The sequence below is a fragment of the Dipteris shenzhenensis genome, chromosome 18 (assembly GCF_047967505.1).
Source record: "Dipteris shenzhenensis isolate YYH24624 ecotype China chromosome 18, Dip_SZ_1.0, whole genome shotgun sequence".
Classification (NCBI taxonomy): domain Eukaryota; kingdom Viridiplantae; phylum Streptophyta; class Polypodiopsida; order Gleicheniales; family Dipteridaceae; genus Dipteris; species Dipteris shenzhenensis.
This window is the reverse complement of record NC_141613.1, coordinates 42,398,798-42,422,360: the sequence shown is the minus strand read 5'-3', so window position 1 is coordinate 42,422,360 and position 23,563 is coordinate 42,398,798. Positions and strand designations below refer to the sequence as shown.

General features: G+C 39.2%; 1 protein-coding gene across 2 annotated transcripts; it reads left to right on the top strand.

Moving 5' to 3' along the window:
- Window positions 1–21,135: 21,135 nt before the first annotated feature.
- LOC147891252 (BTB/POZ domain-containing protein At4g01160-like) lies at window positions 21,136–23,155 on the top strand. Of its 2 annotated transcripts, none has more exons than XM_087389865.1 (3): window positions 21,136–21,329; window positions 21,577–21,717; window positions 21,821–23,155. In XM_087389865.1, the coding sequence occupies exons 1-3, from the start codon at window positions 21,158–21,160 to the stop codon at window positions 22,942–22,944; spliced, it is 1,437 nt and encodes a 478-aa protein (XP_087245991.1). In that variant the 5' UTR covers window positions 21,136–21,157; the 3' UTR covers window positions 22,945–23,155. The 2 variants fall into 2 exon arrangements, with proteins under 2 accessions (XP_087245991.1, XP_087245990.1); XM_087389864.1 differs by having other exon boundaries at window positions 21,568–21,717.
- The last annotated feature ends 408 nt before the right edge of the window (window positions 23,156–23,563 follow it).

Below are 23,563 nucleotides of genomic sequence, written 5' to 3'. Positions count from 1 at the left end.
CCAGGCGAAGGTCTACCTAATGAAGACATATGTCTTGTGTTTAAAATGCCAACAAAGGGTCCTAATTTAGGTATTGATTTAGTGAATCTAATGCAAAGGGATGGAAGCGGAGACTTGAAATGGCCATGGGTCCAATTTAATTACACTCATAGAGTTCTCAAATGGAACACAATGGCTTGTCATGTGTATGATCCCAGGTAATTGTTGTCCACATTATTCAAGTCTCAGAAAGATATTGGATCAAAAGTATTTTTATTGACCCTTGTTTTTTCTTTTGTTTGTCTATTGCACTATTTAGAACTCATGATTATTGCAACATGCGAGATGAAAGAAGATGAAACAAGCCGAGTTCTTTTTTGGTTAATGTTGAATTATACAATGAGACTATGTAGATTGATAATGCAAATTTCTATGGGTTTATGGCAGATGAAGCCCAAGCAAACTGGAAAGCCATAAGAACAATTTACAATGGGGATCCAAGAATGTAATGGATGGTCGAGAAAGGTCATGTCTTTTCCATTAGGCTCAAAGTATGCAACAACACACCAAGAAACAGAGATTTGTATGAGAAGCATATATTGATGTGCCAGTGGTGGAGAACATGCAGGTCAAGGGATGATGCTCTTATCGAAAGATCTAGGATATGGAATTGGTGGAAAATAAGAGGAATAACAAAAGTGGAGAAAAATATAGCAGCCTTGGATAGTTGGTTTAGTTGGTGGGAGGTCAGAATAGCACATTGGGGAAATCTAATGTCCAGTGTAAGTACAGGATATGTTTTTCATTATCCTAAATGTTTGTATTAGTGTCATGAATAAATTACTTATTTGTTATTAAAATGCGCATGTAGGTGCAAAAAAGACCACCCGAGTTGGCTTGCACTCCAAGTACAAATATTGTTGAGAGTATGCATGGTGGTTGGCTTGCAGGCAAGGGATGTAAGACAAAAATCAGCTTACATGATGCATGTGTGCAAGATATGGTGAATGCTTTATTGCAAAGTGCAAAACAACATGCATATATAATTGGTAAGCATGAGGGAGATGGGCCTAGTTTGGAAGCATTGATTAGTAGAGCTAAAGATAGGGACACATCCACACCACTGAAAGTGAGTCATATTATTTACAATGTGGTAAGTGGGATTCCTATGTATGAAGATACCAACAAAATTCCTGGAGATAGAGAGTCTATTCAAAGAAAGAGGCATTCCATAGAGAATGTTGTTGTTGCGTAAAATAGATCACATCAACCAGGTTATGTCATGGAAAATAGGGATAGAAAGCAAAGGGGACAACCCACGAAGTTAATATTTGCTTCTGGCCTTCCACAAGAAAGTAATCTTGGATATTGTCGTAAAAAACAAACCATGTTCCAATACATGCATGAGGAACATGTGCTTGACTCTTTGGGGTATACGTAGGACTCCCAAAAACTCTAAGTGAAATGCCTTGGTTGGATGGAGGGTAAGGTTAGGTGCAATTGATGCATTCAATGTTCTACCATCGATGCAGTCATCGATGCAGTAGCTACTTCATTCTACTCAGAGGTTTTGCAATGATGGCATCACTCACACTTGGCATCCTGATCGCAACATCACACATGTCCTTGAGCTTCCACGGATTTCGATTGTGAGGAGCGTACAAATATTTTTGAAGAAGAGGCACACAAGCTTATGGTGGGGGGATTTATCCTAAAAGGACGATACCATTTTTGAAGTCTTGCACAAGAAACAAGTCAAGTGCATGAAGAAGAGTTTCAAACTCCAACACAAGTAGTAGGAAGGGCTACACATTCAAAACACATGGTACACACATCCACAAAATCATGAAGGACACGATGTGGAGAGCTTCAATATCTAAAGAGGCTAGCAAAATGATTGAAAATGCACAATCTGCAGTCATTGAGGTGAAGGGTGAGACAATAGTGGAACCAGTGAAGTATATTATCTTTCACATTGTGTCTAAAATCTTTGCAAATGATGGTATGTAGTATGCCATGCATGTAAAGGAGCATCCTTCTTGCACATGCATGGATTTTCAAAAAAGAATGACAGCAGGCAATAAGCCATATTTGGCATGCAAGCACATTTACTTCATTTTCTTGCATGTGCTGGGACTAAGCCAAAATGAGAGCATGAACCAACTATCTTTGGTAAAGACCTGTCAAGAGCTCTGAGCTATCCTAGGGGTTGAAGGAAGCACTATAGGATGAGGTGGTATTTTTGTTCATAAAAAATATCCATGGTAATTTTTTTTGGTGAGAATAGAAGATTTTGGGTGCCATCATTGCTGTAATACTTGTAGGCCATGGAATAGCCCAGTAATATTGGTACGCATCATGTCCATGAGTTGAATGATTTATTGGTTGCATTTTTTAAATATCTTACTCGTGCGCATTAACTGTGATTGTTATCATATATCATTTCATTTCCAAGTGACCTTCCAAGTCAGGTTCAAGAGCCCTTCCAAGAATACCCATGCCATTTTCATTCTTTTGTTTCCATTAAATAATTTTATTGGCATCTACTCCTTGGGGCTTCTTCTCTGTGCCAGATAGCACTCCCCACAGAGTTCTTTGCATGAGCCATAGCCAAGTTTGACATTTGCCACAATGCAAACTTCCAACCATTAAAATTTAGCCAAAACCAATTGAAAACATTGTGTTATTTTTCTCTCTTAAAATTTCACTATTCTTAAGAAAATTAGAGTATAATAGAACCAAAAGTGTAGAAATTTTATTTGAAAAAAATCATAAAGTCGTGGAAGACGATTCTTTAGCACACATGATATATTCTTAACTTTAACTTACATACTTCAAGGCTCCAACAAAGCTCACCAAAAACACTTACTTCAAGGCTCCAACAAAGATCACAAAAATCTTACTTCAAGGCTCAACAAAGCTCACAAAAAACCACTTAAGCTCACAAATGTGTGTGGTCTCATTGTAATTTTTTGTGAGCTTTTTCTTTCACAACTAAGAAAAAGCTCGTGAAAAAAATGAAAAAGCTCGCAAAAAAATATCCCCCAGCCTTGTCCACCAAAATAACATTGTACAAAGGAGACTTAGGCATGAACTTTCTGTATTTCTATCACATACGACCAAATCGTATCGTGCACCATGCTTATGAACTTTTTGTATCTTTGTCACATATGACCAAATCTTGTCATGCACCATGCTTATGAAATTGCAAACATAAAATATAAAAAAATAAGTAAAAAATATATTATATATTCATTTATTAACTATTTCAAATGAATACACATAAAATGTATGTATAAGAATGCAACTTGATAAAGATTTATACTCTGAAAAGAATATAAAATATATTCATTCAAGAACAAATGTGAGTAGTTGTACTTCCATTTACATCCAATTCAAGGAATATAACAATTGGTAGAAGTTGTAGTTCTTACAATTAACTATTCTAAATGAATACACATTAAAATGCACATATAAGAATGCAAGTTGATAAAGATTTATACTCTGAAAAGAATATAAATTATATTCATTCAATAACAAATGTGAGTAGTTGTACTCCATTTACATCCAATTCAAGGAATATAACAATTGGTAGAAGTTGCAGTTCTTACAATTGGAAGTGTAAGAATGTAACTTCTACCAAATGTAAGAATGCAAATTGTAAAACATTTATCAATAAAAAATATTCATTCCAAAGTAAGTGTAAGAATGCCAATACTTAAAAGTTCATGCACATAAAATTAAAAGAATACATATATATTCCTTCAATAATACGTGTAAGAACTCAAATTTTAAGAATGCAAATTGTAAAACATTCGTCCACATGCTATTGAACAAATAAAAATTGTTCATTCAAAAGTAAGTGTAAGAATGCCAATACTTAAAAGTTCATGAACGTAAAATCAAAAGAATATGTATACATTCTTTCAATAATAAGTGTAACAACTAAAATTTTAAGAGTGCAATAGTTATGCATTCATTCACATCCAATTGAACAAATAAATTTATTCCTTCAAGAGTAAGAGTAAGAACATAACCTCTACCTAATGTAAGAATGCAAATTGTAAAATATTCATTCACATACTATTGAACAAATTAAAAAAAATCATTCAAAAGTAAGTGTAAGAATGCCAATACTCAAAAGTTCATCCACATAAAATTGAAAGAATAAAATATACTCTTTCAATGCCACCTATAAATACATATTTTGAAAACTAACCATATACGCAAAAAACAAATTCACAAACATAAAAAACACATTCATGCATATAAATTTCCTTTAACATAAAATCAAATCACATTCACAAACATAAAAAACACATTCATAAAGAAGAACTTTAACACAAGAAAAAAATCACAATTCATATAAGAGATCTTAGAATCTCAAAAGGAGATCCTGAGAACTCATATAAGCATAAAACAAATTCCAAATCACAATTTACACAAGAGATCCTAGAATTTCAAAAGGATCTATGAAGACAAAAATGTGGATAGAGAAGTAAGCAAGAAAGAAAGTTATCCAAAAGAGCCACTAAATTGAACTAGCTACCAAATTGGTTGGTTCAAAAGTAAGACTTACTGCCATATAAAAGAAGAAAAAAGGAGGTAATATGAAGGAGCATGCAATTCATCACACATTGCATTCAAAGTAGCAACAACAACAAAATGAAGGATATGATAGGACTAAAGGAAAAGGGAACACTTTTTGTGTATGTATTCATGATTGAAATCTCGGTTCAATATACATACATACATACATTCATTCATTCTTACATTCTTACATTCTTTACCCTTTTATTTCTTTCCATCCTAGTATTTTTTTTGAATGCTATCTTAATTCAACTTTAATTTTTCCTTCATTTTTTGAAATTTACTCTCTTATTCTTTTTCTCTTAGCTCCTTGGCTTTAAACCCTTCTAGTTTATATACTAATTCAATTATTTGGCCTTCTTGATATGTTTGTCTTATGGCTAATCTTCACTCAATTTATGTCATTTTGTCTTGTATATATACTTTCTCTATGAAAGGCCTTTAAACCAAAAAATTATTTACCCCCTAACTGTTTGAAAGCTAATTTTAAAAAAAATGTTAAAGAGCCCTTTTCAACTTAATTATCTAAGTGTTTATCTTGATTGCTTCACAATTATTTTTAGGGGGAATATGTGAACATATTTATTTATGTTGTTTAGTTGGTCTTTCACTTAAGGGTGTGGTTTACCCTCCTTGGCTTTTTAAAAAAAAGTGCAAATGGTCTTTTTTCTCACAGAAGGGTGTGGACTACCCCCCTTGAGTCCTTTTCAGAAAAGAGGGTGGATTTTTCCATGTTATGTGTTTAATTGATAAGTTAGGTTTCCACTTATGGGTATGGACTACTCTCTTATTGTCTCTCACACTCGGATCATGGACTAAACCCCTTTATACTAGTTTAGAGCATGAAGTGTTTACTCAGAACAATTACTTATGACTTATGGACTACTCCCTTATTGTCTCTCACATCGGGATCATGGACTAACCCCCTTTATACTAGTTTAGAGCATGAAGATAATTTAAAGTGTGTACTTAGAACAATTAATTATGACTTATGGTGTGTGTGTGTGTGTGTGTGTGTGTGTGTACACACACACACACACAGAGGTGTGTGTGTGTGTGTGTGTGTGTACACACACACACACACAGAGGTGTGTGTACATATATATGTATGTGTGTATGTATGTATGCATGTACATACGTACGTACATTTGTATGTATGTATGCATGTATGTATGCATGTATGTAAGTGTGTATGAATGTATATATGTTGGCCCGTGGGTCAGATCGACAGGAAAACTTACCACCGACACAACTGCAAGAGGGGGTGGTACCAATGTTTGGCAAGCAGGCGTTGTAGCTCATTAGTTAACTTCTGAATGGTGAGCATTAACAATAGAAGCAATGACCCTACATCTAAGTAGAGGCAATCTAGAACTAAGGGTGGCACACCAGTGGCGAGTGGCGATCCAACGAACCAAGCGTACCAGTTTTAGAAGTCGGTTCTACAGTACTTTAGTAAAAGAAGCATTGTAACAAGCAGAGAAGAGACCCGAGTGACATTGTGTGGTTCACACTATCTCTCTCACACCTGGTTTGCCAGGTTAGGAGTTTGCTATTGAGTGCTTAGTTCAAGTCAAGGGGGCTTGGTTGTGATAACTTTAACTTATCTATTTTGGTTATATTCTATCTGTTCAATTGTTAATAACTCAATCACCCGCTGCCATCACACGGCTTCCCCTTCAGTAGAGCAACTCTGACCTCCAAGTCTTTTTGTTGGCATCATCTTTCATCACCCCTGAGCACGCATGTACACAGCTCACCAGGGAATGCAAGAATGAGCATCTTCATCCGAGCACTACACACGGTTGGGTTAACAATTCACGAACAATGTACACCGAGAACTTGTAAGTTAACCATTGGGGATGAAGCAAACCAGAGCTTCAACATTTGGCGATCCTGCTGGGGATATGGTCAATTAAACTTACGAGTTGACGTGCTGTTAGTTAGGGGAATTGCGACTATGAGTTGAAGCAGTTTCTAGGTGTTGTGAGCTACTACAAGGAATTTCTCCAAGTAACCACAAACAAGGGCACAATTTAATGTTTTTTTTGAAGACTAGATGTGGACTATAGAAATCATTCACATCGCCAATTGACTAATTCATGACTTAACCAATGTCGGATACACGCTCGAAAAGAAGACGAAGATATGTAGCCATGCGCAAAGAGTTCCCGAGTCAAGGAAATTGGCTACCTCTAACCCCATGAGAGCTGGTGCGGTCTCATAGCTAGAATTGAGTTTTCAAAGGAGGTAGGTAGCATAGAAAGAAGCGTTGAGCACGAGGAGAGAGTCTTGGCCTCGCTACCTTAGGGGTGGAAGTTGATTGCTATGTAGTGCTAGAAATGCATAGAGATGATACTTTGATACAAAATGGACAGAGATGGTTCAACCATTTTCCAATTAAGTGTTTTCTTGATTGTTATGCTATGTCAAGAGCACTCAAGAGCATTCTTGCATCGGTTAAAACAAGAAATTAATGAGCAAGATGTTCGCACCAAGTTGATTGAACTGAAATAGAATAAGGGTGAAATTTTCCAAGACTGTGCTACGGATGCAAGTTCTTATCAATCAATTAACTATTGTGCCAGATACCTGATTGAGAGCCTGATTGATTATGGGATACACTCAAGTGGACTTGCGTAAGCTGAAAATAGTAAATCCAACTAAGACATGGGTACAAGCACGTTAACATGCTTTGCTTTTTAAGGTTTTTAGCATGTACCAAATAGCATTTCTAGCTAGCACTCGAAGAAGAATATATTTTGTCTTTGAAATTAGAAATCGTAATCATGAAAGCACATGCACGTACAAAGTGAAATCATGCAAATGTTATAGTCTGTGCATGCCTTGATAGCTCTTCTCAGTATGTATGGCAAGTGCAGGAGTCTAGATGATGCAAGGGTTGTGTTTGCACAAATTCCAGTACAGAATGTGGTCTCCTGGAGTGCCATAATCAGAATCTATGCGCAGAATGGGCATGGCAAGGAGGTCCTCCAATTGTTCAGTCAAATGTTGGCTGAAGAATTACAACCAAACAAGATCACATTCATCTCTACTTTGTAAGCATGTGCCAGTGTGGCAATCCTAGGTGAGGGTCAAGAGATCCATGCTAGTGTTGCTTGTAATGGATTGGAGTTAGACATTTTGTTGGGACAACCCTTGTAAACATGTATTGATAGTGTGGGAACTTAGATGATGGAAGGACTATGTTTGCAGAGATGGCATAGTTTAACGTGGTTTCCTGGACTACCATGATAGCAACATATGCTCAGAGTGGGCATGACATAGAGGCCCTACAACTATTTGGTCAAATGCAGGCAGAAGGCCTCCAGCCTGACAAGGTTACGTTCATCAGCATTCTAACTGCATGCAGCCATGCAGGTCTGATGGATGATGGGAGGCGATGCTTTCCCTATAGTTTTCCTCTATGAACAGAGAGCATGGAACATTATGTGTGCATGGTTGACCTATATGGGTGACAAGGACTATTGGAAGAGGCAAAGGACCTAATCATTAGCATGCCATTTAAACATGCCTCTCAAGCATGGTCGAGCTTGCTTTCCTCATGTAGAAAACACAATGATTTGAAGCGTGTTGTTCATGATAAATTTTCATTTTGAGTTAGATGCAATAAATACTTCACCATATGTATTGCTTGTAGACATCTATCCTAATGCAGGTAGGTTGGATGATCTATTGAAGGTGAGATCATAAGTTCTGTAACATCCTATAAATACTGTAGAATCCTAAATCACAAGTTAAGATCTCGATTCAAGTATAATGTGTGTATTAAAAGCATATGCAATGAGGATATACACAACAGAGGTTCCTAAACTACTCGAGTACAAAATATCATATGAAGGTACAAATGTTCCAAAGAATCTCCATGTAGGCATTCTTCAAACTGTACGGGAAGGGATGATGTTGACATTTGATATGCTGTCAAGGAACTGTTTTCCATGTCAACAGCAAAGTAAGATGAAGCTACTTCATGGCTTTATAGGGTGTTGTAGAGACCAAGATCTATTGTTGTATGGCCTGCTATATGAGGGCTTTTATGGTAGTCCTATGGGGGCTGAAAAGGATTGCTGTTATGCTATTCCAGACTGGGTCTGTGAACTGTGAGGCTGGTGATGCCCCTCTTAAGTGACCAACTGAGTCCTTATATAGGGTTGCAACCATCCTGCCTGACCTGGTCAATTTATCTAGTCCCATTAACTTGACCTTCTGGTTGGCCTATGATGGGCTGGTTGACTAACTTTTGTAGGGCATGTGTGCCCCTAGACTTGCTTGCTAGCTCCCCTCATATGCAAATGCTAACATGATCATAAATTCCCAATTAATCATGTATCTCGCAACCCTTATAAAGTTGGCCAATTGGATAGAGGTGACCACTTCAAGAAAATCCTAGCCTAACTGAAAATGTTGTACCGCAGTGATGCAAGTGTTGCTCCTAGTTGGCAGCAACAAGCTCTTTCGAGGCTCTTTCTAGGCAGCAGCATGTGGCTGGAAAATAATTGGATTGTGATTACTTCCCCTTTACTCTGCACTCTTGAGTGCAGTGTCTCTTATACAGATACGAGAAACACTTCACTTTCTTCTTCTTGGTCTTCTTGTCTCCAAAAAGCTTGCAAATTTGTTTTTTGGTCAAAAGCTTGCAATTTTTTTCCTTTTGCCCAAAAAGCTCACAAAAAATAAATACCCCTAGTGGCTCTACTCACATTAACATTTCCTAGGGATTGGCATGGATGCTGAATCGTGTTCAAGCCCTCCATCTTGTGTGTTTCTCTATGCAAGTCATTTAGAAAAAGTAAAGAAAATGGTGAATCCTATTTTAATGAGAAATGCCAGCAGTGCCAATGTTAGCACTAAGGTCAATGAAAATTAGGAAGTGGAAGAGCCTCTAAATGCAAGAAATGCACAAGCACATCTTGCGGATGCAGATCTTTTAGCAAAATGGGTTAGAGGTGATACGCGATTCCTTAAATGAGAGTCAAGTTAAAAAGAGAAAAAAAGTAGGACAAACATCCATGGGGAGGATGGTTTTCTTAGGATCACTTGGATGAAAGCATTTGTAAAGAATGGCATAGCATTTAATGTCATGGGAGATGAGACATATTGTCATGCCTTAAAGTCATGCACTCGACTAGATTTGACTTGCCAAATTATAATAAAATGAGGATGGTACATCTTGATAGATATTAGCGGAATGCACTAAAAACAAATTCTTGGTTTTATTCCTACATACGGATGCATTGTTGAATTCGATGGGTAGATGAGTAAGCAAGCCAAACCCTTAACAAATGTAATGTGCATTACTCCGAAGGACACAATGTTTTTTGAGAGTAATGATACTTCTCTAAAAGAAAAGAATGTGCCTTATATTTATAAAGTGCATGAAAGAGCAATGTCAAAGATTGGTGGCAACGATAAAGTTACTACATTAGTAATAGATAATGTAGCAAATTATAAGATTGCAGGTGAGAATAATGGCAAAGTATCCCACGTTGACGTGGGTGCCATGTGGGGTTTATACTCTGAACTTATTGTTGAAAGATATTGGATAACTGGCATCTGTTCAATAATGGCAAAGTATCCCACGTTAACATGGGTGCCATGTGGGGTTTATACTCCGAACTTATTGTTGAAAGATATTGGACAACTGGCATCTATTCAATAATGGAAAAGTATCCCACGTTGAGATGGGTGCCATATGGGGTTCATACTCCGAACTTATTGTTGAAAGATATTAGACAACTAGCATCTATTCAACTCGTACTACAAGATGCTAACAATCTTGTTAGTTTTGTAAAGAGCCATCAATACTTGCACGTTATGTTTAGAGAGCACTCAATGAAGCAAGTGGCATTTGTTCAACTAGTACTACAATCTTCCATATATAGTATTAAATATTACATGTATTTTATGAGAGTGATATATAAGCCCAAGTTAATACTTATTTATAGTAATTTAAACTTCTTTAGAAACATGTCCATAAATATGCTATAAAAACACTAATAAGATATTGCCATATGATATAAATGTGTCAATAAGTAATTATATATGCATAGTATTATTACATTGAGAGTGATTATGAGGAATGTTTCTTAAAGGAATCAACACTTTTTAAAGGTAATAACAGGGGTACAAAGGGATGTCTCTAAATAAGAAAATTATGTTGTGTAAAAATGAATGAGTGACTAGTCTGTATATTTTTATGATAAAGGGATCTAGTTCTAGTGAAAATAAAAGTGTAAAAACCATGTTTCCTAAAGAAAAACATTTTTAAAAATCTCTTGAAAAACACGCTCGGATAAACCTGCTCATAGGTTTTTGCTCGTAAAATTGACGCATCCCTTAACACACACCTCACTCAATTGTGCATGCAATTAATAATTGTATATTCAATGCTAAAGCTTATGAGAAACTGGAACCCAAGAAGAAAACTTGGTATAATAGAGAGACCAAAACAGTTCAATCAGATTATGAAAACTAAGCTTATCCCAACCGTGCCCTTACAAAACACATCAGAAATGGCCACAAAGGCTTTCACACAACCATCTATTGTTCACACTGCAAAAGGCAACAAGTATTCATAACTAGAAGACATTGTGTAACCGACAAAGGAGAATGCCTAATCCCATGGTTGCCTCTAGCTCTGTGGAGACGCCAAGAGTCGCATATCCTCCCTAAAACTATGGAGGTCTACTCTCATGAAAACCGCCTGGAGAACACACCATGAGGGGGGAGAGGGAGACTCGTTGCCTAATGAGACTACATAGCTAGTTGCATGCAATGAAGCCACGTGGACATGCACACGTCTAACTACACACATGATACCCTAACTATGTAGAGGACTCGATGAGGATGAGCACTAACTCCAACACCGATATTGCTTCTAAAGGTGGCTAACGACGAGTGATGAGATTGCGGTTGCTTCTATAGGTGTTTTCCAAGCGAATCCTCAAAGGTTCTTGACAAGTGAGGAGACTGAGCTGATAAGATAGGAAGCCTCTCACCAATGGAGAGAGCCTCTCATCATAGGTGAGGACACCGAGATTGCCTGACAAGTGAGGACACTAAGCAGAGAGCCAATGGATAGATCCTCTCATCATCACAGGTAATGACGTCGATATTGCTTCTGAGAGTGGCTCTTGACAAGTGAGGATACTGGGTTGCTTTTGAAAGACATGAACTCGTGTTTGCAAAATGAGTCCTAAAGACTGACATCTTTTTCAAAGTTGGTAGCACATCGAGATCCTCAAAAGTGAGCACAATGTAAACGGCCTCCTAATTTAAATGGCTAATTAAAATGGTCTCTTAATCTAGCTTGGAATTCCAACTAATAGTTCCCTAGGACTATTACAAAGCCCTATCCCTTTGCCTAAGCACATTTGTTCCACAACAATTGTTGATGAGGTGAGAATCATTGGAGGCCAACTATGTCCTATAAGACTATTGCAAAGGCCCTAGCCATTTGGCTAGGGCCATTTGTTGGCATAGAAATTTATTAAGGATTATTATATATGGTCGGTGAATTTTTTGATAACATTATATCAGCATGAAAATGAAAATGAGAAAGATGTATTCAAATACAAAACAAGTGATTATGTTTGTAGGATTAGATCAAGAAGAAAATCAAAATGAGAATGCATAGAAAACATGTGTTTAAAGGTTGTTTGTTAGCAATACTATGTCTATTAGTAGCTTAACTATGTCTAGTGGTAGCTTCGTTTTGGTGAGCCGACCAAGTCTATTGAGGAGCAAGATATGGAGGGCTGTAGGGCTCAATGCCCCCTCCATTTCTTGCTCCCTCCATTTTAGGAGCAAGACATGGTCAAGGACCAAGAAATAGAGGGGTCATTGAGCAAGACATGGTCAAGGACCAAGAAATGGAGGGGGCCTTAATGGCAAGGTAGGTGGGTAGATAGGAAATTGTGTTTCCTACACTTGAAAAGATGTTTGATACAATAATACCAAGAGATCTCACAATGCTACTTCTCCCTCGACTCCTCACCTCAGGTGCCCTCCCTCGACTCCTCACCTCAGGTGCCCGCCATTCCTCGACTCCTCCCTCGATTGTTGCTCCTCAAGGAGCAAGAAATGGCAGGGCTTTGAGCCTCCCCATCCCGTGCGCTAGCGCTGGGGTTAGAGGGGCTCAATCCCCCCTCCATTTTTTCTTCCTTTATGGGGACTTCTGTTCTAGTAGCTTAGCTTTGGGGAGCTGACCATGTCTATTGGATTCATCATTTGAGGAGTCGACCATGTCTATTAAGGGGCAATGTTAATTGGTAGCTTAGCTATGTCTATTGGTAGTTTAGTTTTGGTGAGCCGACCATGTCTATTGCAGAGCAAGAAATGGATGGCGCTAGCGCAGGGCTGGAGGGGCTCAATGGCCCCCTCCATTTCCTCCTCTATAATAAAGAAAGTCGCAAGGTAGGTAAACAGGAAATTGTTTTTTATGCACTTGAAAAGATGTTTCATACAATTTACCAAGAGATCTCACAATGCCAATTTGTCATAGATTCTCCACGTCTTGATCACATTGAGAATGGCCTCTTGAGACACCCATGATTACAAGCTACGTTTGCATCAGCAACCCACCATGAGGAAGTCCTTACAAGAAGAGTAAGGAGAAGGAAAAAAGTGGGGGTATGAGAGGGGTAATCTGTTATGGACGAGGGAGATTGAAATGGTGGGTTGTTTGAAGCAGTGGACAACAGCAGGCATGCAGGTTGGGAAAGGCAGCAACGACAGCAGTTGAAATTGGCTCTTGGCACTTCTACACGGGCATTCATATTCAGGACATGCAATTGGCTGCCAAGATGCAATTGCATCTTTGCAATGGTTTAGTGATCTAGAGAGAAATCCGAATTTGTTGTCATGCAAAAGGCGTTTGAGAGGTAAGCATCCACTTTATCAGTAAGGCATGAGCATTAATCTGAGGTTATGGGTTGTGTGGAAAGATCTAGTTTATTTATTCAAGTTTCTTTTGACATTTTATGACTTCGTCTGAAGCTGCCAATTACTTTGGTACGTCTCAATGGCTTTTCCAAACACCATTCATCGTGTGCATTTGTTCGTGTTTCATTAAATTTTAAATTCAGAAGATTGCTTTTTTTTTTAAATACTCACTTATGCTTGCTATGTGGTTTACTTTGTAGTTGTGGGAGCCAGACCTTGTGTGTCTGAGATTTCTACTATGGAGTTGTGGGAGCCGGACCTTTTTTCTGAGATTTCTACACATCCAATTGTTCAAAAGGTCATTGCATTAGGGATTGTGTTTGCACTAGAACTCAAAACAGATACATAAGAAACAGGTTAAGTCTGTTTTTCCCTTCTCAAAGTTGCATATTGGAAATGTTACATATTGCATTCACTTTAGTTATGGGAGTCGCAAATCAACAAATGGATAATCAAGGAATCAAGGAATCAAGGAAGATCATGTGGATGTCAAGTATCCAATATTGATACATAATGTGGATGAGGATGTATTATGCTTGCATGATAACCATATATCTGATGAAGATGATGTGGTGGAGCAATTCCTACTTTCTCTTGAAGATGACAATGATGTATCTAATCAAGTTCAGCCCTCATTATCATTGAACCATATGTCACAAAAGCAAGCAGTTTGCAGCCCGTACCTATGTCAGGAGGCTGATTTAGATGTTGCTTTGGATGCCAACATGATGGAGTTTCTTCAAGTGGGATGGGTATTCCAAGACAAATGTATGGACAGCAATCCCATCAACTTGGATCTTATTTTAAATATGATTTGGTATGTTTCAGTCCATGCCAAAATGTAGACCTGGTCGGGAGCAACATTGTAGTTTACCGATTGGCAGTTTTGAGGAGCTTCAAGAGCGAGTCAAATGGACTGATACGGATGATGTGATATGGCTGAGGGTTATTCCTATGTATGGTGTATACTCAGTTAAAACAGTTTTTCATTTGGTTATGTCTAACCAACTCATCTGAGGGTGTTTTTCAGGCCAAAAAAGAGATTTTCTGCAGTCCAAAACCAACAAGTATGCATCAGAAAGTGATGTCTTAACCAAAGAGTATTGATCTTCATGTGGGATCTTATTCCTACCATTCAACCAGCAGTTGTTCCACAAGAAGTTTCATATGTTCATGATGAGTATCTTGATGTGGCATATGATGGGCTTAGTGCTTTCCATAAGTTGACCACACATGATGGGATGAATTCTTTCCATGTGTATGATGTGGTTGCTGTGTATATTTTCTTGAATGATGAGTTCAAATGCACCGTAAATTCAGATCTTTTTTCTCATGTTCAAGTTCAGATTTATTTAGGGATAGAAGTCAAAATTTTAGAATTTCTAACTGGTTCTAAAATTTAGAAAATTCAGAGTAGCATGTGGGAAATATTTAAATTCATATCGTTATGCTGTCAAGCTCAGATTTTGAGTTGGATAAGTTTGGAGATAGGGATTCAAGTTTTAGACATACACATGGTAGCTAGTGACATGGAGGTCAGATGGAGGTCTCACTTCCAGGGCAGCCCATATCCCTAAAATGGTTCTCACTTCCAGGTCTACCCCGGAAGTGAGAACAATATCCCTAAAGCTAGTCACATGGAGGTCTTGTGAGTAGGAGCAATGAAACATGGATTAGGGAAAGCTAGGACTGTGGTAGTGGTACATGCTGAAGTCACTTGGGCAAACGCATCCCATTAAGGTGAGAAAGATGAGTCAATGAACCAGAAAGTGCCAAGGATAGGCTGCTCGGACTGTCAATAAATATCTAGGGTAGACCACTCAAATAGACTAGTGACTGGGGCATTGCCACTCAAATAGACAAGTGACTGGGGCTTTTCCCCTCAAGCAGTTGGAGATCAGTTGGAACTTGGAGCTCAATTGGACTAACTGCAAGAGAGCTCCTTCAAGAATTGGTTCCAATCGGGGCACCCGAGATGGGAACTGAAGGACCTCCAATATTGATCACTATCCCATTTGCTGCTGCTGCTATTGCATCAACTGTTGCAGCTACTGCTTCAACATATGTTGTTGCTACTAGTAGAACTGTGCCACTGCCTACAGCAACTAGTCCATCTGATGATGCTACTATTACATCAACTGTGGCACCTGCTGCTACTACAATATCCACTACTGTAGTAACTTCTCATGCTACAATAGTCTATGTTGTTGTTTCAGGTCAAGGGAGGCATCTACATCAACATGTATTGCAAGATTTCTTACATCTGTTGCAAGGTTTTTCACGTCCCCAACCACCTATGCTACAGAGGTTTCATCACTCGCAGTTGGAGATGTACCAGCTGATGCTATTGTTACTCCAGCTGCCGATATTCCCTCTCATAACATGACATGCAAGTGAAAATAAGAATTTATGATCATGCTAACTTCACCATCCAAGCAAGGTCACCCTAACCTGTATTTTGGATGCTTGTGCCAGTGTGCAAGCCCTAGAAGAGGGCCGTGAAATCCATTGTAAAATCATATGCAATGGATGGGAGACAGATCTTGTTGTTGGGACAGCCCTTTTCAATATGTATGGCAAGTGCTCGAGGCTTGATGATGAGACGGCTATATTTGCAAAGGTGCCATTGAAAATGCAGGATGTGGTGTCCATGATTTCGACATATGCACAAAATGGGCATGGAAATGAGGCCCTACAACTTTTTGGTCCAATTTGAGGTTGCTCTACAACTGCTTTCAGTTTCAAGACAACGAAGTTGCTGTTTCGCAAACAAGCGTGGAGTCATGAAGCCCATGGGGTCCACCAGTAGAGGGGAGTGGGGGAGGTGGGGGGAGACAATGTCTGTGCCTGAATGTTACATGAAAGAAAGCTCAGATACTCAGAGAGACTTTGACTCATCACCCCCATGGAAAATGCTGAGATCTAGTGACATCAAGCATCCAAAGCATGCAACAGGAACAAACAAGGTCCCAACTCAGAGGGTTGACTCTTGCTCTTCTCCACTAGAAGAAAGGGACTACATCAAGCATAGGAACAAGTGACTTTGGCTCTTCTCCAACACAAAAAAGGGTGAAATTTTACTCTCCTTTGGAGACAGGCATGAGGTCTCTTTTGGGGAAGGGAAGGAGCTCTTCATGAGGCTCCAGTAGGATCTCTCTCTCTCTTTGTGTGTGTGTGTGTGTGTGTGTGTGTGTGTGTGTGTGTGTGTGTGCATGCATGCATGTGCATGTGCATGTGCATGTGCGTGTGCATGCGTGCATGCATGTGTGTGTGTGTGTGTGTGTGTGTGTGTGTGTGTGTGTGTCCCCATCCCTATCTTTTAATTTTCACCTTTGATGATTTCTCATGTTGCATGTATGTAGGCCGATGGAAACCTCCCAAGGTGGTTTATCCAACATAGTGCAAATTCTATCATACGGTGTAGGAATTTAATATAGAATATGGCCTCACCATGGAAGGTTCTGATTCTAAACATTTGAAGTGGGAGCAGTTGATTGATTTTGAGTGGTTGAGTGTTTTCAGTTATGACAAAGGATCCGTGTTAGTATTGCATCGAATGTAGCAGTATCCAAAGGGAGATGTATGAGCAGGTCATGTTATTTCATCACAAAGTATATTAGAAGACCCTCCCACAAACATGGAGATCACTATAGCATTTGCAAAGGGATATGTGAAGGAGTTTGCCCCTCCAGTGTTTTTGAGTGGGTGGGCCATGCATTTTAGTTGGGCACCGTTTGCTGTTCAATATTTGGAAGACCTGTGAGACAAGGGATACTATGACAGCCATTTCAAGAGATTGAGGATACATAATAAGGACTTGCTAGCAACAAAAAACTTGTTTGAGGACCTAGTAGGCGATGAGGAGTCTATACCATCGGATGGCATGGCTACCACCATAACAAGTACTACGAAAGCCATAACCCCCTCTCATGAAACACCTTGTGAATCCTTCCAAATGAAGGGAGTATGCCATGGTTGGTCTCCAATGCCCCAACTATCATTTGTCCACCATAACAACCTAGACAAAATAAAGACAATTGTCCTTCATGTTAGGGGGATCTTGAGAAAAGATCGAGAGGAGCTCATAATTGCACAATGTTAAGTAGAGGCTGCAAAGATAGCAAAGGACAACAATGCTAGGGTGAGCCCAATTGTCATGACGCTAAAAAAGAGGCTGAAAGAAGCACAAGAGGAATTGCGCTTCCTACCAACAGATGTCGATGTTGTTGGACAAGAGGCAATTTGCACTTAAGATCGTCATTGACACTATGAAAACTATTCTTGAAACACTTGGGGCCTCCGAGATAGAGGATCTTCACCTAGAGGATAACAATGTTACCATGCTTTAGAAATTAGGTTACTGCTAGAGACTTTAAGTTTTCATAAAGTAGCATAACTTTATGTTTATTAGATGCACAATTAATATTGTTGTCTTTTTTTAAAAATAGATTGATGTGGAGGTGAAGGAAAGAGAAGTCGAGAAACGCTAACATCCGTTGTAGCTGGTGTTGAAGATGGAGAGGAGTGTCCAATCATCAAACCCAGGCATCGGCACCTCCCTGTATAATTTGGCTATGGGCATAGTTGTAACATCTGTAGGAGGCCTTGTATAGAAAGAATCTGTGGTAGTTGTAGTAGAAGGGTTGCACCACAGCAGATGTGATGGTTGTGGCATGTCACTTGAGATTGATCAGCATGTTGCCATGGTCATGTTGCCTTGTTGGCATATGTATCACTTTTTATGCTTTGCGACTGCTTGCTCGCTAGGGATTGCAAGCATGGTTTCAAGTTGCGAGCAAACGGTAACCTCTAGCTGGTTAGAGAAAAGATCCATTTAGAATTTGGTTCCAATCCAATATTGGAACATGTGGCAGCAACCAAGTGGTGCATATTTTTCTTACATGTAGGCCCCTATATATGCAAATCTAGGCATTTTTATTGCCCACTCTTCCAATAGATGTTTGATGCAAATCACATGCAAGTGAATAGAAATAGGATTTTTGAAAAATTTGGTACCAATCCAATTCTTGGACATGCAACAATGATGGATGCATGCTTATTTTTCCGACATGTACACACCTGCACATACAAAAATTGGGCATTTTGATTTCTCACCCTTGAAATAGGTCTTTTATGTGCATGAACTTTTTAAAATAATGGATTTGCCTATAAATAAGAGCCATAAAAAGTTTGGTTCGAATTCGATACTTGGACATGCAGCTACGGGGACCAATGTGTATTTTTCCTACATGGATGCTCCCACACGTACAAAAATGGGAAATTTTGACACCCACCCTTCTAATGGTGTCATATGTACATGGAACTTTGCAAGAACATGTAAGAAACTATGGATATGCACATGCGGCAATAACTGATTGATGTGTATCTTTCCTACGTGGAGGCACCCACATGTACAAGAATGGGCCATTTTTTATTTCTCACCCCTCCCATAGATGTCTAATGCACATGAAACCTTGCAAGTACATGAAAACTACTAGAAAGAAGAGCCATGAAAATTTTGGTTCCAACCCATACTTGGACATGTGGCTACAATACATTGATGCATATATTGTCATCCTTCCCATCAACATCCAATGCACATGAAACTTTGCAAGATGCAAATGATGAAATAAGGTCCTTGCAAATTTTGGTTTCAATTCCATAATTGTACATGCTGACAATTTCAATTACTTACTAGGGATAATTTGTGTCAAGTGGAACAATGACAGATCATTGGGGGCCATGTTAGGAAGCCTCACTACCAAAGAATCAATTGACTTAGTTGCCACTAGTTTTTGGTCTATTACTTCTTTTGATTCACCAATAGCTCTGTGACAAAACCCCCTCTTGCACATGTGGAGCTTAGGGTGACTATCTTGTTGCATAGCATTTTGGGTGGCTAAGCTCTTGTATAGCTAGTGAAAAACTTGAACATCTACTTCATGTTTCACGAATCAAATTATGATAGCTACATCAATGAGCTGATGAGGGCAATTCCCTCCATTCCTTTTGAAATTCCTTTGAAGGAAAATATTCAAGATGTTATCTAGAAGTTTTTGAACGGATTATGCTTGTGTTGGCTAAATCTTTCGTGAAGAAGAGTAGCTAGATTCTTACGATGGATCTAATATTTGCTACAATGCTGCTATGAAGGACAGATTTCCCACTCTCTTTCTTACTTGTATCATCCTTTGTTGGGCATTTAGGGGCCTCTTGGAGAAAAAATAATGACAAAATCTTGCGCGCTAAGTTTTGCATCTCATTACATCATACATACTTCAAAATCTTGTGCTCCAAGTTTTGTGCCTCATTAGTTCATCTTCAGAATCTTGTGCTATAAGAAGGAACGATTTGTGCCACTTCTCTCTCTTCAAAATGTTGACTTTTTTGGTGTAGCCCCACATGCACCAAATCATGTGCTTCAATTCATTATAACTACCTTCCAAGTAATGATATTGTGATTGAGTGGCCCATTTGACATGGGAGGTAAGGGCTTTCTAATTTTAAATCTCTTCTCACATGTTAGATGCTTTGTTTTTTTGAAAAAAAACTCATCATCTCATTTGAAAACCAAGAATTTTTATGGTTATTTCTAAATGTAGTCACCCATGCCCCACTTGTTACACTACATAGGGCGGCTTTAGACGAGGGCAGCTGCAAGGAGATTTGAGGGCCGCTGTCATGGATGTTTTTATCCAAGCTATTCTTATATATTATTATAAAATATTGGCAAAAGTCTATCGAGCTTGTTTTTTTAGTTTCATAATATTGATAGGGTGTAGTATACTTTTCTATATTTTCTTTCAAATTTTGAAGTAAAAAATGTAAATCCTGGCGAAACTTTACATTTTTGTACATAAAAGTTTCAAATCCTAGTGAATCTTTCAAACATTACTTTTTATTAGGGCATACAAACTTTTTATACCAATATAAATTTTTAGCTTCTTAACGATCCATGGCCGCCGTTGTGTTGGTGTTCACACAGCCAAGACAGAGACATGAGCCCCTCTATAAATTTGCATGCCTTCATAGTTGCAGCCTGCCAAAGTCCTGCATTGGCTCTGCTCCTCTTGACTAGGGCTTGGGTGGCTTCCACCGGACAAGTTATGGTCGGGTAATTTTTTGCCATTTTGTTGAATGCCCCTTTTCCAAGTCGGGCATTTACCTAGCCATAGTTGACATAATCAGAGCCTCTTCATGTGAAGTGGGTAGGTTGCAAACTAGGTCGGATGTGAGATTTCGAAGGGGGTTCAAGTGTAACAGTTTGGGAGGGAAAACTTGGCTGCTGTCTGAGTGAGGCTCAGCTCGTTTGTAAACCACCTCTTTTGCGTGAATAGGCTCATAGTGAATCATCTCTCGTGCTTTTGGGTCAAGGGGATGTGGTGAGTGAATCATATGTAGCGCTTCTTAGGTCTTGTTTCCACGCACTCAGGTGCGTGATAGGGACGCGCAAGCCCATGGAGGCAGGTGTTTGCGATGACGAACCTGGGAGTGCTCCTGGTTGGCGTGGTGGAAAAGTAAAAGGAGCCACGTGGCATGTTGGGGTCGAGGGAGGTCAATAAAAACCTGTGTGCAACAACAATTATAGAAGAAGAGCAAATTTGCAAGAGTTGGGTTGTTTGCCATGGCGTTCACCTTCGCTTTCAACAATTCCAAGTACTCCGATCGTAAGCTGCGTCTCCTCACCCAAACAGATTCCAAGTCTTTGGACCATGAATTACCAGACTTTGGACGTGCCCATAAACGTCGGCGACTCAATCCCTCCTCCCCCCTTCCAGCCGAGCCCTCTCCTCCCGGTACGCCTCCTTCTTTCATCGATTTTTTGTTGCTTTGCATCTTTATTCCAATTGGGCGGTCGCGAAATGGCTCCAGGGCTGCTGTGCAGTAGGTGTGGGAGCCTGGAGAGTTGTTTGCAATTTGTTGGTCTTCCACATTATCAAATGCTCTCAGTTTAGACGATTTGGTTTTTTCCTGTAAGTCATGAATTGCCAATCTTCATATTTTTTCTAATCTTGATCCATTCCGTTTTTTTAGATTCTGCAGAACCTGGTTTGCAATGCGAGGAACTCTTTGTAAACACTTTGATTCTAGCAAAAGAGTCTGTATTCTTCCGAAAAATTTTCGATGGAGAGTGCTTCAAGGAATCGTCGGAGAAAGTGATTGATATCCATCTCAGCTCCTACGGTAAATTCTACACTCTGAACTTGTTATAAATCCGGCGTGAGTTTATTAATTAGGATGGGCTTCTTTGGTATATAGAGTACGCTCTGAGCGCTTTTGTTTGCAGAGAAAGAGCCTTTTCTGGATCTTCTCAAGTACTTGTACACCGATATATTGGAGTCAGAAACCGCAGAGAAGCTGGTGGGAGTTTGGCACGTATCGCAACGCTTTTTGGTAGAATCATGTGTCGACTTGTGCATGCAAAGGTTGAGAGCGTTACCCCTCTCTCTAGAGAGCAGTTGTTACTTTATTGAGTGTGCAGATGTAGTGAATCAAACAGAGGCATTCAAAGGCTTGATGGCAAAGAGCATTCCATTCTTAGTTAATCATTTTCAAGGTGCTCTGGTTATGAATGGAGAGAATCCCAGTCGGTTGTCCCATTCAGAAGATTTTAAGCAGTTATCAGCTCAGGTGTTGGAATCTCTCTTGGCATCTGATGACCTTAAGGTGATTTTCGAAGAATGTCTGTACTATGCAGTGAGTACTTGGATAAATGTCAATTATGAAGACAAGGAACGGCATATTGATGCATGGAAAAAGTTTGGGCCACTTATCCGTTGGCCTAGGATGGAGATGTTCCGTGTTAAGGCTCTTCTTGGGAAAATAGAAGGTGATCCATTACGTGATCTGCTTCTTGAGGCTCTCTTGTATCACGCATCTACAGATGATGAAAAAGCCGCAATGGAGAGCACATCAAATAGCCACAGATTTCGAAGACGTGCTCGGCATGCTGTGCCCGTAAATTTTATTTCTGTGAACTTGCCTATCAGTCATGGATTGATCTTTTTCAGCCTATCTATGGAAGAATGGGTCTATTTGCAGCGGGGAAATGGACCAGTTTGTACTGAGAGATTCAGTTTGGGTGGTTGTATTTTCATTTGGCTGGTCCAAGTAAGATCAACGATTCATCGCAGAGTCAGTGTATTGCTTGTGGCATTGAATGCTCCATCAAATTCTGTATTACGAGTGGATATGTCTTTATCAGTTTGGGATACACGGTCAAGCACTTACAGTCAAAGATACAAAGGAGGTCACAGTCTGAAGAAAGCTGCCAAGGAAAGGATTGCCATGTGCCTTGATTGCTTTGGAAAAGATATTGACTCAATTATGCCTGTTAGTGAGTTTGTCTACAAGGATAAAACTTGGTTTAGAACAGAGGTGCAAGTTGACAGGGTCGATATGCTCGTATGATCTTGATGTTGACTCCACATGATTGTGGTCTGTGTGATTCGAAGATCACTGGGATTAGTCTATTTGCCAGCGTAGTCACCCATGCATCCGTATTCCTGCATGGACATTGCTTCAGTCATTCTACAAAAACCCAGCATACTTTGACTGTCAAGTGTGACAGAGAAAACGGTGTAAAATTTGTACACATTGAGTATGAATGTTTAACTGTGAGTTCTTGACACTGATATAATCATGGACAGGTTTGCATGTGCGTTCTTGTTTTACATGTTACATCAGCAAATCTGTCTTTATGAGTTATCGTCTTTTTTGGTTCTGAAAAAGTCTGTGTCAGTCCCAAGACTTTATTGGTAGGGGTGGTCAGCCCCAAAAAAATCACTATTGTAGAAGAAGGATAAAACACTGTTATCGGAGTCTTTACTAACCATGCCTCAATCATAACTAAAAGCCTAGTGACTTGAGCAGTGAACCTAACGGCAAACACTTTTTCATTTTTTAAATTAAGGGTGTTGTTAACAGGGGCAGGGGAGGCAATGAGGGCATCAGAACCTTTGGATATAAGAGGGTGAGTAGTACACCTGAAATTTAGGCTTAAGAGCATAGAGACACAAAGGCATCACTA

Coding starts and splice junctions, on each gene's coding strand:
- LOC147891252 (XM_087389864.1), top strand. CDS start 21,158: ATGGCGTTCACCTTCGCTTTCAACAATTCCAAGTACTCCGATCGTAAG. Junction 21,330..21,567: donor AGCCGAGCCCTCTCCTCCCG/GTACGCCTCCTT, acceptor CCGTTTTTTTAG/ATTCTGCAGAACCTGGTTTG. Junction 21,718..21,820: donor TATCCATCTCAGCTCCTACG/GTAAATTCTACA, acceptor TTTTGTTTGCAG/AGAAAGAGCCTTTTCTGGAT.